This window comes from Pleurodeles waltl, chromosome 5 (assembly GCF_031143425.1).
Source record: "Pleurodeles waltl isolate 20211129_DDA chromosome 5, aPleWal1.hap1.20221129, whole genome shotgun sequence".
Taxonomy (NCBI): domain Eukaryota; kingdom Metazoa; phylum Chordata; class Amphibia; order Caudata; family Salamandridae; genus Pleurodeles; species Pleurodeles waltl.
The window spans coordinates 1,095,709,798-1,095,722,457 of NC_090444.1; the positions used below are offsets into that span (position 1 = coordinate 1,095,709,798).

The 12,660-nt window shown below is 46.1% G+C and overlaps 1 protein-coding gene across 2 annotated transcripts in view; it reads left to right on the top strand.

Annotated features, from left to right (window-relative positions):
* The window catches only part of SNX9 (sorting nexin 9), an 844,750-nt gene that overhangs the window by 538,885 nt on the left and 293,205 nt on the right, over positions 1 to 12,660 (top strand). For both annotated transcript variants that reach the window (XM_069235304.1, XM_069235305.1), the window contains one exon: positions 7,613 to 7,716. In XM_069235304.1, coding sequence (XP_069091405.1) covers positions 7,613 to 7,716 — 104 coding nt within the window. The remainder of the gene's footprint in view (positions 1 to 7,612; positions 7,717 to 12,660) is intronic.

Genomic DNA, 12,660 nt, shown 5'->3' on the forward strand with positions numbered 1-12,660 from the left:
GCAGAACCAAGTGACTCCAAGGGATTTCTGGCTTGCCTCCTGTTCATGCAGTCTTAGCAACATCAAAGACTACCTGCAACTCTGCTCCTGCTGCTGGGCTCTGCAAACTGTGAGTCCTACCCTTGCCTGTGGTGCCAATTCATTTGGGCCTTAGAAGTGGGTTTTGCAGCGGTTTCTCTGCAAGAATCGATGCATCTGAGCCTTTGCGCCGAATGTGAGATGCATCGCGTACATCTCTTCGGAGTTGGACTCCGATGCGGGACCTGACTGCGAGACTCCACACCGACTCATCTACCTACCTGCATGGATTGGAACTGACACATTGCTTTTGCATCGCTCCTCGACGTGGACACTTGTTCAACCAAGGTACTTTTTCAGCAGGCTCTGTATGAGTCCTGTAGCAGGCCTGCCCTCCATCCCGGTCGGCCTGAACTTTGGATTTGCCCCAGTCTAACACAACCTCAGGTAACTTTTAAGCACTTTTAAGTTTAAAGCACAATATTGCAGTTTATTCTTTAAAAATTCATATCTCAGGATCTACTTAGTGGATTTGTGTTGTTTTGGTCTTATTTCACTCAGATAAATATTCTCTTTTTCTAAACTGTGGAGTCTTTTTGTGGTGCTTGTACTGTTACTGTAATTTAAGTGTCACACACATACTTGACAAACTCCCTCTTAAGTTAAGCCTGACTGCTCTTTTCCAAGCTACCAGAGGGGAGCACAGATTTACTCTGACTAGGATTGTGGTTCCTTCTTGGATAGGGTGCATACCTCTGCCAGCTAGAGACCCAGTTTCTAACACCTTTCTTTCCCACTCATGCAACACCTTAAGCAGAATGAACTACATACTAGTAATGATTTACTAATCTCTGAAATAAAAAACTAAGAATATAATTTAAAAGTGTGTCAGGCCACAAATGCATCTTCATTGATTTAAAATAAACCAGGCACCAGGTTTGTGAAAGTTATGATGGATGTACGAATAAATTGTGAATTAGCTGTAATTAAGATAGTAACTCTTGACGCCTATTAAAAGTTACTTAATTGAAAACTAAGACAATAATTCTAATCCTAAACCTATCTGGAAAGCAATGAATGTGACAGTACAGGGCAACATAAGTACTACAGTGACCTAAAAAAAAATCTAAAAATGCAAAAGTTGATCTCCTTATAATAGAGATTAAATTGCTTGAATATAAGCTAGCACACACAAATGATTGCAACACTCAGTAAGTTAAGGTGACTAAAATATAGACATAATAAAACCATGAGTTAATGATCACATTTATAGTCCTCTAAGCTTAAAGTAAAATGTGCAAAAGTAAAGCTTCCTACAAGTTTCTACAAACTCTGCCATAATCAACTGATATGTCACCTACAGTACCTATTCCATTAATTTCGCAACAGTGGCTCCATCAGTAGCTTAGCAGCGGAAGTCGCAGTTGTGGTCCTACGTGATAATGCCAAGATCCTCTTGAAACAAATAAAATATAGTCCAGTTTTATTAATTTATGTAGTCTGCAAAACGTTTCTCCAAAGTAGTAGCCACAGGACTGGAAAAAGCACTTACCACCCTGTTTCATCCTACATAGGCAGGATTTGTGGAAGGAAGATTAGCAAGTGACAAAGTGAGTCTGTTTGCTCATGTACTGGAAAAACGTAACCTCCTCAAGCATGGCAATGGCACTGAACACAGAGTAGGCCTTCAACAAAGTTTTGTGCACCTTTCTGTGTTCATTGCTATTTTGATATGACATGGGCCATACATTTTAACACATGTATTTTTGCCATACACCAGTCCAAGAGCCCGCATTAGAATAATCAACCTGTTATCTGATATATTTAACTTCTAGGGCCACTAAACGGGGCTGCTCATTACCCAAATCCTATTCCTATTAGCTCTGAACCCCACTTGTTAACATTTCCTCAAATCTACAGATTAAAAATAATCCATTCCATTCTGGTACCAGATGGTTCAATAGAAATTTAGAGGGCTTCAGAAACCATAATGAAAAACACCTTATACAGAAATGAAATCACTGACAGCTGCATGTATTATTCAATTTATGACATTGTTTGGGTGGACTGGACTCCATTAAAATGATCTACTCCCCACAACTCAACTTAATTACTACCATGTCCCCGTTACATCTTTCGATGAGCTTATTCAAATGATTGTCAATCTCGTTTTATATTTTATGTGGGAAAGCAAAAAAGCAAGGTTCTCTTTCCAGAATCTCAGAAGAAACAAAGTCCTGGTAGGAGGAAGTGAAAGTGTACCTGACTTTTGCATGTATCAAATCTTTTTTCTACCAGGACAAGGTGTACATTGTTTTTGAGGTGAAAAATCTAAACTAATCTATTTGGGTCAAAATGACCATGAACTTTAAAAACTGCTCACCTGCTCTGTATGATGCAGAGCTTCACAGTATCCTGCTTGTATAAGACATATCATCTCAGTGCTAATATATCTATCAGTAGCTCCAATATGATGTCTAAATGGAATAGTCCAACCATTAAATTAGATGGCAAAGTGCTTCTTTGGGGACTATATGGAAAAAGGAACCACACGAGGAACCACAAAACAGTTTTTTTTGCTATTCTGCAATAAATATTTGGATTGCCCAATTTAGATTTGTATACATTTCTCAGCATAAATCTTTAAATTTACCAGACTCTTTAAATCTTCTAAACACAATATTCTACAAGGGCCGTTGTAGTGTCTTGCAAGTTTTATAACGGAACCCTTTTGGCTCCGAACCGACTCTGTACCATTATGATGTAATCACTAGAATAGAATACAATGAAAGCTTGGTTTAGAATGAAGAGCCTTCACAGATACATGCAGAGGAATAAAGATGTGTGATTTACAGCTCCGTGTGTGGTGTAGTCATTTTCAGGTACCTAGGCTGAGGAAGACGCTACAGTCATGTGGCTGCCAAAATTAATAACATAATTACAAATACTAAACCAAAAATCAACACTAATGTTGAACAAAATAGAATGAGACTGGAGCAAAACGAGACAACTAACCTTTCTGAAAGGACTCATGGATAAAAATATGGAAATCAGATACTGCAGCTTACGTTGCTTCTGTGTCTCAGTGCAAACTTGGCTTATACACAATTCCTTTCTGACTCTCAGTAAACTTTTATGGCTAGTTTTACTAAATCATGAGAAGTGCTGGAAATGTCAGGAAGTAGGTGGGGATGCTGAATGTGTTATTTAACTGTAAATGTTTGTTTATCTTTTAGAAAGCCATGGAACTGACCGTTAATAAGATATTTCAACGAAACATTACCCTACAATTTCAGTATACCTCTAGTTGCTTGGAGTCTTAACTCCATTCCAAATTTAAAATTCTTGGAGCTCTCTCTCCTTGGCCTTCTATTAACCTTTGATATCAAATCTAATCTGTATGAATGGAAATGCTATAAAAACATCTTTTCACACATGGTGGACTTGGGTTTGCCATATGAGGAACTCAGACAACATTGTGTTCACTTAGTCCATAGAACTTAAATCACCAAGACAGCTTTGATATTCATTTGACCTCTGCTAACATAAGGTGAAGCCAGTAGTCAATTTTAACTGTCACAGTTTCCTCATACTCACATTCTCCTTTGCAGGGCACTATATTCAGGCTAGGGAGCGTGGTTTCCAAGATTTCTCTCTTCTTCTACTCTCTCCCTTCTCCTCTAGCTTTCCTTCCTGGCAACCCTTTGTTTCCTTAGCTCTGCATGGGTCATTGAGATTTACCTAATGGTACCTCAAAACGTAATTGAATCAGCTGTAACAATTCATTGTGAAACTAACAACCATAAAATCTCATGTATGATTACTCTACAATCTAGGTTTTGCCTTTTCATATCGGTCATGACCCACAAACCGTGATGACCCATGCTTTGCTCTCTCTTTATTTGGTATGAACCTTGTAGGAAGTTGGCTCTGTATATACTATTTCAAAGTAAGAAATAGCATGCACAGAGTCCAAGGGTTTACCTTAGAGGTAAGATAGTGGATAATTCTAATGCTCTATTTTGTGGTAGTGTGGTCGGGCGGTAGGCTTATCAGAGGGTAGTGTTAAGCATTTGTTGTACACACACAGGCAATAAATGAGGAACACACACTCAAAGACTTACTCCAGGCCAATAGGTTTTTATATAGAAAACATATTTTCTTAGTTTATTTTAAGAACCACAGGTTCAGGATTTACATCTAATAATTCAAATGAAAGGTATTTCACTCAGGTATTCTAGGAACTTTGAATAATCACAATAGCATGTACAGTTTTTACAAAAATGGCAATAAGCTATTTTAAAAGTGGACACAGTGCAAAAATCAACAGTTTCTGGGGTAGGTAAGTAATTGTTAAGTTCACAGGTAAGTAAAACACTTACAGGGTTCAAAGTTGGGTCCAAGGTAGCCCACTGTTGGGGATTCAAGGCAACCCCAAAGTTACCACACCAGCAGCTCAGGGCTGGTCAGGTGCAGAGGTGCCCAAAACACACAGGCTTCAATGGAAACAGTTTATTTTAAAAACCACAGGTTCAAGATTTACATTAAACACTTTAAGTGTAAGGTATTTCACTTAGATACTTTAGAAACTTTGAATGAAAACAATATCATGTACAGTCTTTGTAAAAATGACAATAAGCTATTTTCAAAGTGGACACTGTGCAAAAATCAACAGTTCCTGTGGGAGGTAAGTAAAACACTTACAAGTCTCAGTTCTGGGGCATAGGCAGCCCACCGTTGGGGGTTCAAGGCAACCCCCAAAGTTACCACACCAGCAGCTCAGGGCTGGTCAGGTGCAGAGATCAAAGAGGTGCCCAAAACAAATAGGCGCCTATGGAGAACAGGGGGTGCTCCGGTTCCAGTCTGCCAGCAGGTAAGTACCTGCGTCCTCGGGGGCAGACACACCCTCAGCGGCATAGGGGCGGCCGGGTGCAGTGTGCAAAGCAGGCGTCGGGTTTCAGTTAGGAAACAATGGAGGGACCCGGGGGTCACTCTAGCGGTGCAGGCAGACACGGGGGGCTCCTTGGGGCAGCCACCACCTGGGCTAGGCAGAGGGTCGCCTGGGGGTTACTCCTACGTTGAAGTTCAGTTCCTTCAGGTCCTGGGGGCTGCGGGTGCAGTGTTGGTTCCACGCATCGGGTCCCTTGTTACAGACAGTTGCGGTCAAGGGAATCCTCTGGATTCTCTTTGCAGGCGTCGTAGTGGGGGCTCAGGGGGAACGTCTCTGGTTACTCACGGGCTCGCAGTCGCCGGAGAGTCCTCCCTGAGGTGTTTGTTCCCTGGATCTCGAGCCGGGGGCGTTGGGTGCAGAGTGTTAAATCTCACTCTTCTGGCGGGAAACGTGCAGTCTTTGAAAGTTGCTTCTTTGTGGCAAAGAAGTAGCTGGTGTTGAACAGGGCCGCTGTTCACGGGAGTATCTTGGTCCTTTAGTCCAGGGCAGTCCTCTGAGGCTTCAAAGGTCACTGGTCCCTGTTGGATGCGTCGCTGGAGCACGTTTTCGAAGTTGGAGACAGGCCGGTAGGGCTGGGGCCAAAGCAGTTGTCATCTTCCTCCTTCTCTGCAGGCTTGTAGGTCAGCAGTCCTTCTTGTATCTTCAGGTTGCAGGAATCTGATTTCCTGGGATCTGGGGAGCCCTTAAATACTGAATTTAGGGGTGTGTTTAGGTCTGGGAGGGCAGTAGCCAATGGCTACTGCCCTTGAGGGTGGCTACACCCTCATTGTGCCTCCTTCCTGTGGGGAGGGGGGCACATCCCTAATCCTATTGGGGGAATCCTCCAAACTCAAGATTTCTAAAGGCAGGGGTCACCTCAGCTCAGGACACCTTAGGGGCTGTCCTGACTGGTGGGTGACTCCTCCTTGTTTTTCTCATTATCTCCTCCAGCCTTGCCGCCAAAAGTGGGGGCAGTGGCCGGAGGGGCGGGCATCTCCACTAGCTGCGATGCCCTGGGGTGCTGTAACTAAAGGGGTGAGCCTTAGAGGCTCACCGCCAGGTGTTACAGTTCCTGCAGGGGGAGGTGAGAAGCCCCTCCACCCAGTACAGGCTTTGTTCCTGGCCACAGAGTGACACAGGCACTCTCCCCATGTGGCCAGCGACATGTCTGGTGTGTGGCAGGCTGGCAGAAACTGGTCAGCCTATACTAGAAGTCGGGTAGGTATTCAGGGGGCATCTCTAAGATGCCCTCTGGCTGTATGTTACAGTAAGTTGCACACTGGCATCAGTGTGCATTTATTGTTCTGAGAAGTTTGATACCAAACTTCCCAGTTTTCAGTGTAACCATTATGGAACTGTGGAGTTCGAGTTTGACAAACTCCCAGACCATATACTCTTATGGCTACCCTGCACTTACAATGTCTAAGGTTTTGCTTAGACACTGTAGGGGCATAGTGCTCATGCACATATGCCCTCACCTGTGGTATAGTGCACCCTGCCTTAGGGCTGTAAGGCCTGCTAGAGGGGTGACTTACCTACGCCACAGGCAGTGTGAGGTTGGCATGGCACTCTGAGGGGAGTGCCATGTCGACTTAGGGCCTGATTACAACCTTGGAGGAGGTGTTAATCCGTCCCAAATGTGACGGATATACCACCAGCCGTATTACGAGTTCCATAGGATATAATGGACTCGTAATACGGCTGGTGGTATATCCGTCACTTTACCGTCACTTTTGGGATGGATTAACACTTCCTCCAAAGTTGTAATCAGGCCCATAGTCATTTTCTCCGCACCAGCATACACAAGCTGAGAGGCAGTGTGCATGTGCTGAGTGAGGGGTCCCTAGGGTGGCATAAGACATGCTGCAGCCCTTAGAGAGCTTCCCTGGCACCAGGGCCCCTGGTACTAGTTACAAGGGACTTACCTGAGTGCCAGGGTTGTGCCAATTGTGGAGACAAAGGTACAGTTTAGGGAAAGAACACTGGTTCTGAGACCTGGTTAGCAGGGTCCCAACACACTTTAAAATCATAACTTAGCATCAGCAAAGGCAAAATGTTAGGGGTTAAACATGCCAAGGAGGCATTTCCTTACAAACCTCAATAAAAGGTTTTGAATTTAAAAATAGATGTGAGAGGATCCTACATGATACAAAATTCCTTCCACAAAAGCATCCTCAGCTGCAAACTTTTTTCTTTTTTTCCACGTAACCAGCTAGATTAAACATAACTGAGGAGTATGTAGGTGGTGTTTTTACAGAATTGTACAAGAATTTCGTTGTTGGAATATTGTCTGATGCAAATCTGTAGTCCTATGTATCGCTTAGAAAATTATCATGCTATTGTAGTTGATAATGGAATAGCTATACTGAGTAGAACCGTATTTTGAACAATATTTAGGACAATATTTGTCACATAATATTTCTAAAAAAAAATTCATATGTATGTGGCAGCTGAGGTTTGACAGAGAGTTCATGCTTGTTTACTGTTGAGGCACATGTACTTTTAAAAGTTGTGCGCTTTGAGACGTCGCAGATTTTGCTTTTGACTGGTCAAGCAAAAATTACCTCCTTTTCTTCGCACATATTTTTCATGTTTTATTACCAATTGGACGCTCTTGCTTATTGATAATATAGTCCCATTAACAGAATTGCTTTAATTTCACAGAGAACAGAAATGTGAGGCAGTAAGCAAGTTTACCAAAGCAATGGATGACGGTGTAAAAGAGCTGCTCACTGTGGGACAAGAACACTGGAAGAGGTGTACAGGACGTAGGTTGCACTTTTTTTACACTGACTTGTTTATACCATATTACGGACTCATGCTTTCATCACTTGCCTATTGTTTGGAATAATAATGAAGGTTTTCTTGTGGGTTTCCCAAGAAGCAGTGCCTCAACTGGTTGCTGAGTGATTGGCTAGTGAGTCATGTGGGAGAACATACAGCATGCTACATGAGAGAATGGCTTTGTTGTAATTAGAATTTATACTCCCACAACCTGGTTCAGACTTATTCTGAATCAGAAAGTACCTTCCTACATAAGTTGGTGTCCAGAAACTGCTTCTTAGAACTCTCATGGAAGGGCATTTCACAGTTAATACTGTACAGATGGTTGTGTACTCACACAGCTACAACTTTTATCTTATAGAGACTTCTAGTTGCAGATTCCTTACCTTAGAATTTTCCCCAGGCGTCAGACTGGATCCTGAGATTTTGCTTCGAGCAATACCCTTGCACGTCGATAGGTGGCGTCGGTCGTCACCAAGGCGTCCTTGGCGCCGTAGTAGCCGTGATGATGTCAGGAGTAGTAAATAGATGCCACCTTCACCAGTGGACGTCAGTTCTTTTCTTTCCACGCCACGCGCTGATCCGTAGAGAACTACCCTGGTCCCTTTTTGACCGAATTCGACCGTTTTATCGACTTTTGTAGTCAGATATTTGGTGTGTCGGGATGTCCCCGAAGACCGGTTTCAAGCCATGCGAGGACTGTCACCGCATGATGTTGGTGACGGATCCGCATCGGGTTTGTTTGTGGTGTCTCAAGCGCGACAGCGACCCAAAGTTGTGCTCCAAGTGCTGGGCCATGCACCCAAAGGCCTTAAGGAATCGGTCCCCCAAACTCATGGCGGCCCGGCACTCGACTCCGGGTAAGTCTCGATCAAGAGGAACGGTGACCGTTCGCGGAGCCATCACCACTCTTTGTCTTCAAAATCTTCTGTGCAAGTAAGAAAAAGAAGTCGTCGAAGTGGTCCCATGGCTCTGCGACTTCGCCCCGTCACTTGGCTGACGCAACGCGGGAGGATCGTCGACGCTCAAGACCTCCGGCTTCGGAGTCTGGGTCTGCTCTGCGCTTCCCTGAGTTTCCAGGAGCCAGAGCGACCCTCACCCAACTTAAAGAACTCTATGAGGCCATGTGCCTCATCTTTGGGTCGACCGACCCTGATACGGCGCCTTCGGACCCAAGGGGTTCAATTGAGGGGCCTTCGGGTTCCGCAGCTTCGGCTCTGTCTCCGGCCACCGAGGTCCCTTCCGGATCTGCTTGCGGATCCGCACTGTCACGTAGGCTCTCATTATTCTGATGAGTCTACTGGATTTTGAGAGGCGGAATCGCCTGCGGCGTGTGAGACTGAGTCTAACCCACTGCAGGTGACACCTGTCGTTCCAACCCAGGGTTTGTTCCATCCAACTAGCAGTGCCTCATCTTCATGCAAGGGCAGGGATGATTGGGCAGCCTAGCGCATTACATAATTGGTTTCTCAGGGAAGCTGTGGTCACTCAGGTCTCATCCGTTTCTCTGTTACCTTAGTCTCATATATAAATGACAAACAGAGGCAGTATATGTTTTAATAATGATTTTAATAAAACAACTGCATCTTAGATAGCAAAGCGTGAGCTGCAATAACCAGGACAACACCGCATGTCCGTATTAAAAGAAATTGTGACAAGGAGAGTGAAGCATAGAAATAACGCTATCATTGTCACTACGGTTGAACTCCTACCTAGGCTATAATAGAGCACAGCATGTTAAGCTCTAAATCTGCCCTTCAGGTTCGCCTGGAAAGACATCATCCCCCATACCTGAGCAAAGGCCTGCGGTCTGCGTTAGCATCTGTAGCGAAGCATTCAGCAATCAGCATACAGTCGTGGTTCTCTGGCTGGAATCTCCCTCTAACGTGTAAGGGACAGGGAAGTGTTTTATAATAAAACAGCTGATGTTTCTGAGAAAATGTCCCTACGTAAGGATGTGTATTTTCTACGAATGTCAGAGACTAAACTTATACTAGTTCACTGGCGATGTACCGTGCTGTAGCCTTGGAAGAAGCACAGAGTGAGCAAGAATGTCTTGTTTGAAAACAGAGTGCTGGCCTAGGCAAAAGCAATTAGATAAACAGAAAATAAAACGACCGTAACAGTGGGTACTGTAACATTAAAATAAAGCTGAATAAAATATATCTAGGTTAGAGTGCACAGCTGCTTGGCCTAGTGTGTTAAAATAACATGCATGCAGCTATAGCTATAATGGCTACACAACAGCACCATTGAGACCTTCCCCGGCCCCGGGTCGATTGACGCTTCCGACGTCAGTAGTGCCCACTATCGACGCCGACCCAATCCTTATCCTGAGACTTGGAGTCGGAGCGGCATCGGCTGACGCCGCCTTTGTCTTTGATGGGGCCTATTCACCCCAGGTCGGAATCGGACCCTTTTTCCTATGGGTACGAATTTGGGGAAGGATTGGAGGGGTCCCTGGACCCTTATGAATACCAGGATGACCCATCTTTGGACTGGGCACAGGAATTGGGCGACGCCAGTGGTCTGGATACTTCTCCAGACGCTGGTATGCTGTTTCCTCCTACCTGGCTATGCGGGAGGGAGCAACTTATGGTACTGTGGTCAGTAGTTAAGCCGAGGTCCTTGGCCTTGAGCTTCCGACTGTAGAGGTCAGGTCCAATCTCCTGACGGAGGTGCTTCAGCCAGGGGCTTCCACATCCGAACCCCTTTTACTGTTCAGTAAAGCCCTTACCAATGTCCTTTTGGGTACTTGTTCCAAACCCAACACAGGGGCTCTTGTGAATAGGACTATTGCACACCAGCATCGGCCCGCTCCGAACGGCCCTAAATTCCTGTCCTAACACCCCACGCCTGAGAGTCTTGTCATCCACGCTTCCTCTTCTTCAGGCACATTCCCTTCCGCACCCCCGGAAAGGGAATCAAAAAGGCTGGAACAATTAAGTAAGAAGTTGTTTTCTTCCTCCAGTCTCGCACTGCGGTCTTTGAACACTGCATGCCTTTTGGGCCGTTATACCCACTCTTTGTGGGATTCGGTTGCGCAAGTCCTGCCACAGATACTGAGGATTCCCGTGCTATTGTCTCCCAAGCTGTCAACGATGGGAGAGATGCAGCGAAGTTCACAATCCATTTTGGGCTGGACACGACCGACCCTCTGGGCAGAGCGGTTGCTACGACGGTGGCCTTGAGACGCCACGCCTGGTTGCTTACTTCTTTTTCTGGGGATGTCCAACAGTCACTCATGGACATGCCCTTTGATGGCTCTCGTTTCTTTGGAGACAAAGCAGACTCGGCCTTGGAGAGATTCAAGGATTCCTGGGCTACGGCTTGGTCCATTGGTCTTTCCTCTGCCCCTCACCTCCTGTAGTCCGCTTTTCGCCCCTTTCGTGGCCACGGAAGGGGCTCCCTGTCGCATTCTCTGCCTAGGCACCGTGCCCCCATGCTGTCCAGCCACTGCGTGGCCGGGGACGCGGAATCCCATGTGGGCGTGGGACACGGAACCAGAGGTCTACCCAGTCACCTCTGCCCCGCTGCAGCCTCCAAACCCTCCTAGTCCGTCCCCTCACTCCCATCCAGTTGGCGGCAGGATTCTCCATCACCTGCCCCACTGGGAATCCATCACTACAGACAGGTGGGTTTTGCAGATTGTTCAAAAGGGCTACTCCCTACTTTTCTAATCTGCTCCTCCAGCCATGCCTCCATCACTCAGCCACCTCCCAGAGGATCATTTGGTGCTTCTCCGCCAGTAAGTCGCAGCTCTCTTGGCCAAGGGAGCTATAGAGAAGGTCCCCATGCCCGAAGTAGGTCGTGGTTGTTATTCCCACTACTTTCTGGTGCTGAATAAGGACAAGGGCTTATGTCCTATCCTAGACCTTCAGGACCTAAACTACTTCCTCAAGAAGGAGAAATTCAAAATGCTCACCCTGGCTCAGGTTCTGTCTGCCTTGGACCCAGGAGACTGGATGGTAGTGTTGGGCTTGCAGGACGCTTATTTTGACTCCCCATCCTGCCTGCCCATAGATGTTACCTATGATTTGTGGTAGGTCACGAGCGCTTTCAATTTACAGTGCTCCCCTTCGACCTTACCAGCGCCCCTTGGGTGTTCATGAAAGTGATGGTGGTGGTTGCAGTTCATCTGCGCAGGTTAGGGGTATCAGTCTTCCCCTACCTCGACGGCTGGCTGTTGAAGGCGGACTCGCCCCAGAAAGTCGTCTCCCACCTTCAGACTGCGGTGAACCTCCTGCACATGCTGGGGTTCGCTATAAACATGCTAAAGTCACACCTGACTCCCTCTCAGACGCTCCTCTTCATCAGAGCTGTTCTGGACACAATGCAGATTCGGGCTTATCCTCCCAAAAAGCGAGTCCAAGATATTCAGGCTATGATTCCGATCTTTCAGCTTCTGTCCTGGGTTTCGGTGAGACTGACTCTGAGGCTGTTGGATCTCATGGCCTCCTGCATCCTGCTAGTCACACATGCCAGATAGCATATGCAGGCTCTGCAGAGGGACTTGAAGTTTCAGTGTGCACAGCGTCAGGGGAATCTCTGTGACATGGTCCAGATCTCGGATGGGACTGCGAAAGACCTGCAGGGGTAGCTTTCGAATCCTCTTTGGGTCCGCGGCAGATCCCTCTCTCTTCCCCAACCAGATCTATCCATAGTGAAAGATTTGTCCCTTCTGGGTTGGGGTGGCCACATGGGAGAGGCGGAGATCAGAGGCCTCTGGTCTCCGGTGGAGGCTGGGCTTCATATCAGTCTTCTGGAGCTCCAGGTGATCAGGCTTGCATTGAAAGCATTTCTTCCGTCTCTCAAAAGGAAGGTGTAGTGCAGGTGTTCACAGACCATACTACCACCATGTGGTACTGCAACAAACAGGGCAGAGTAGGGTCCTGGACCCGTTGTCAGGAGACACTAATGCCCTGGCT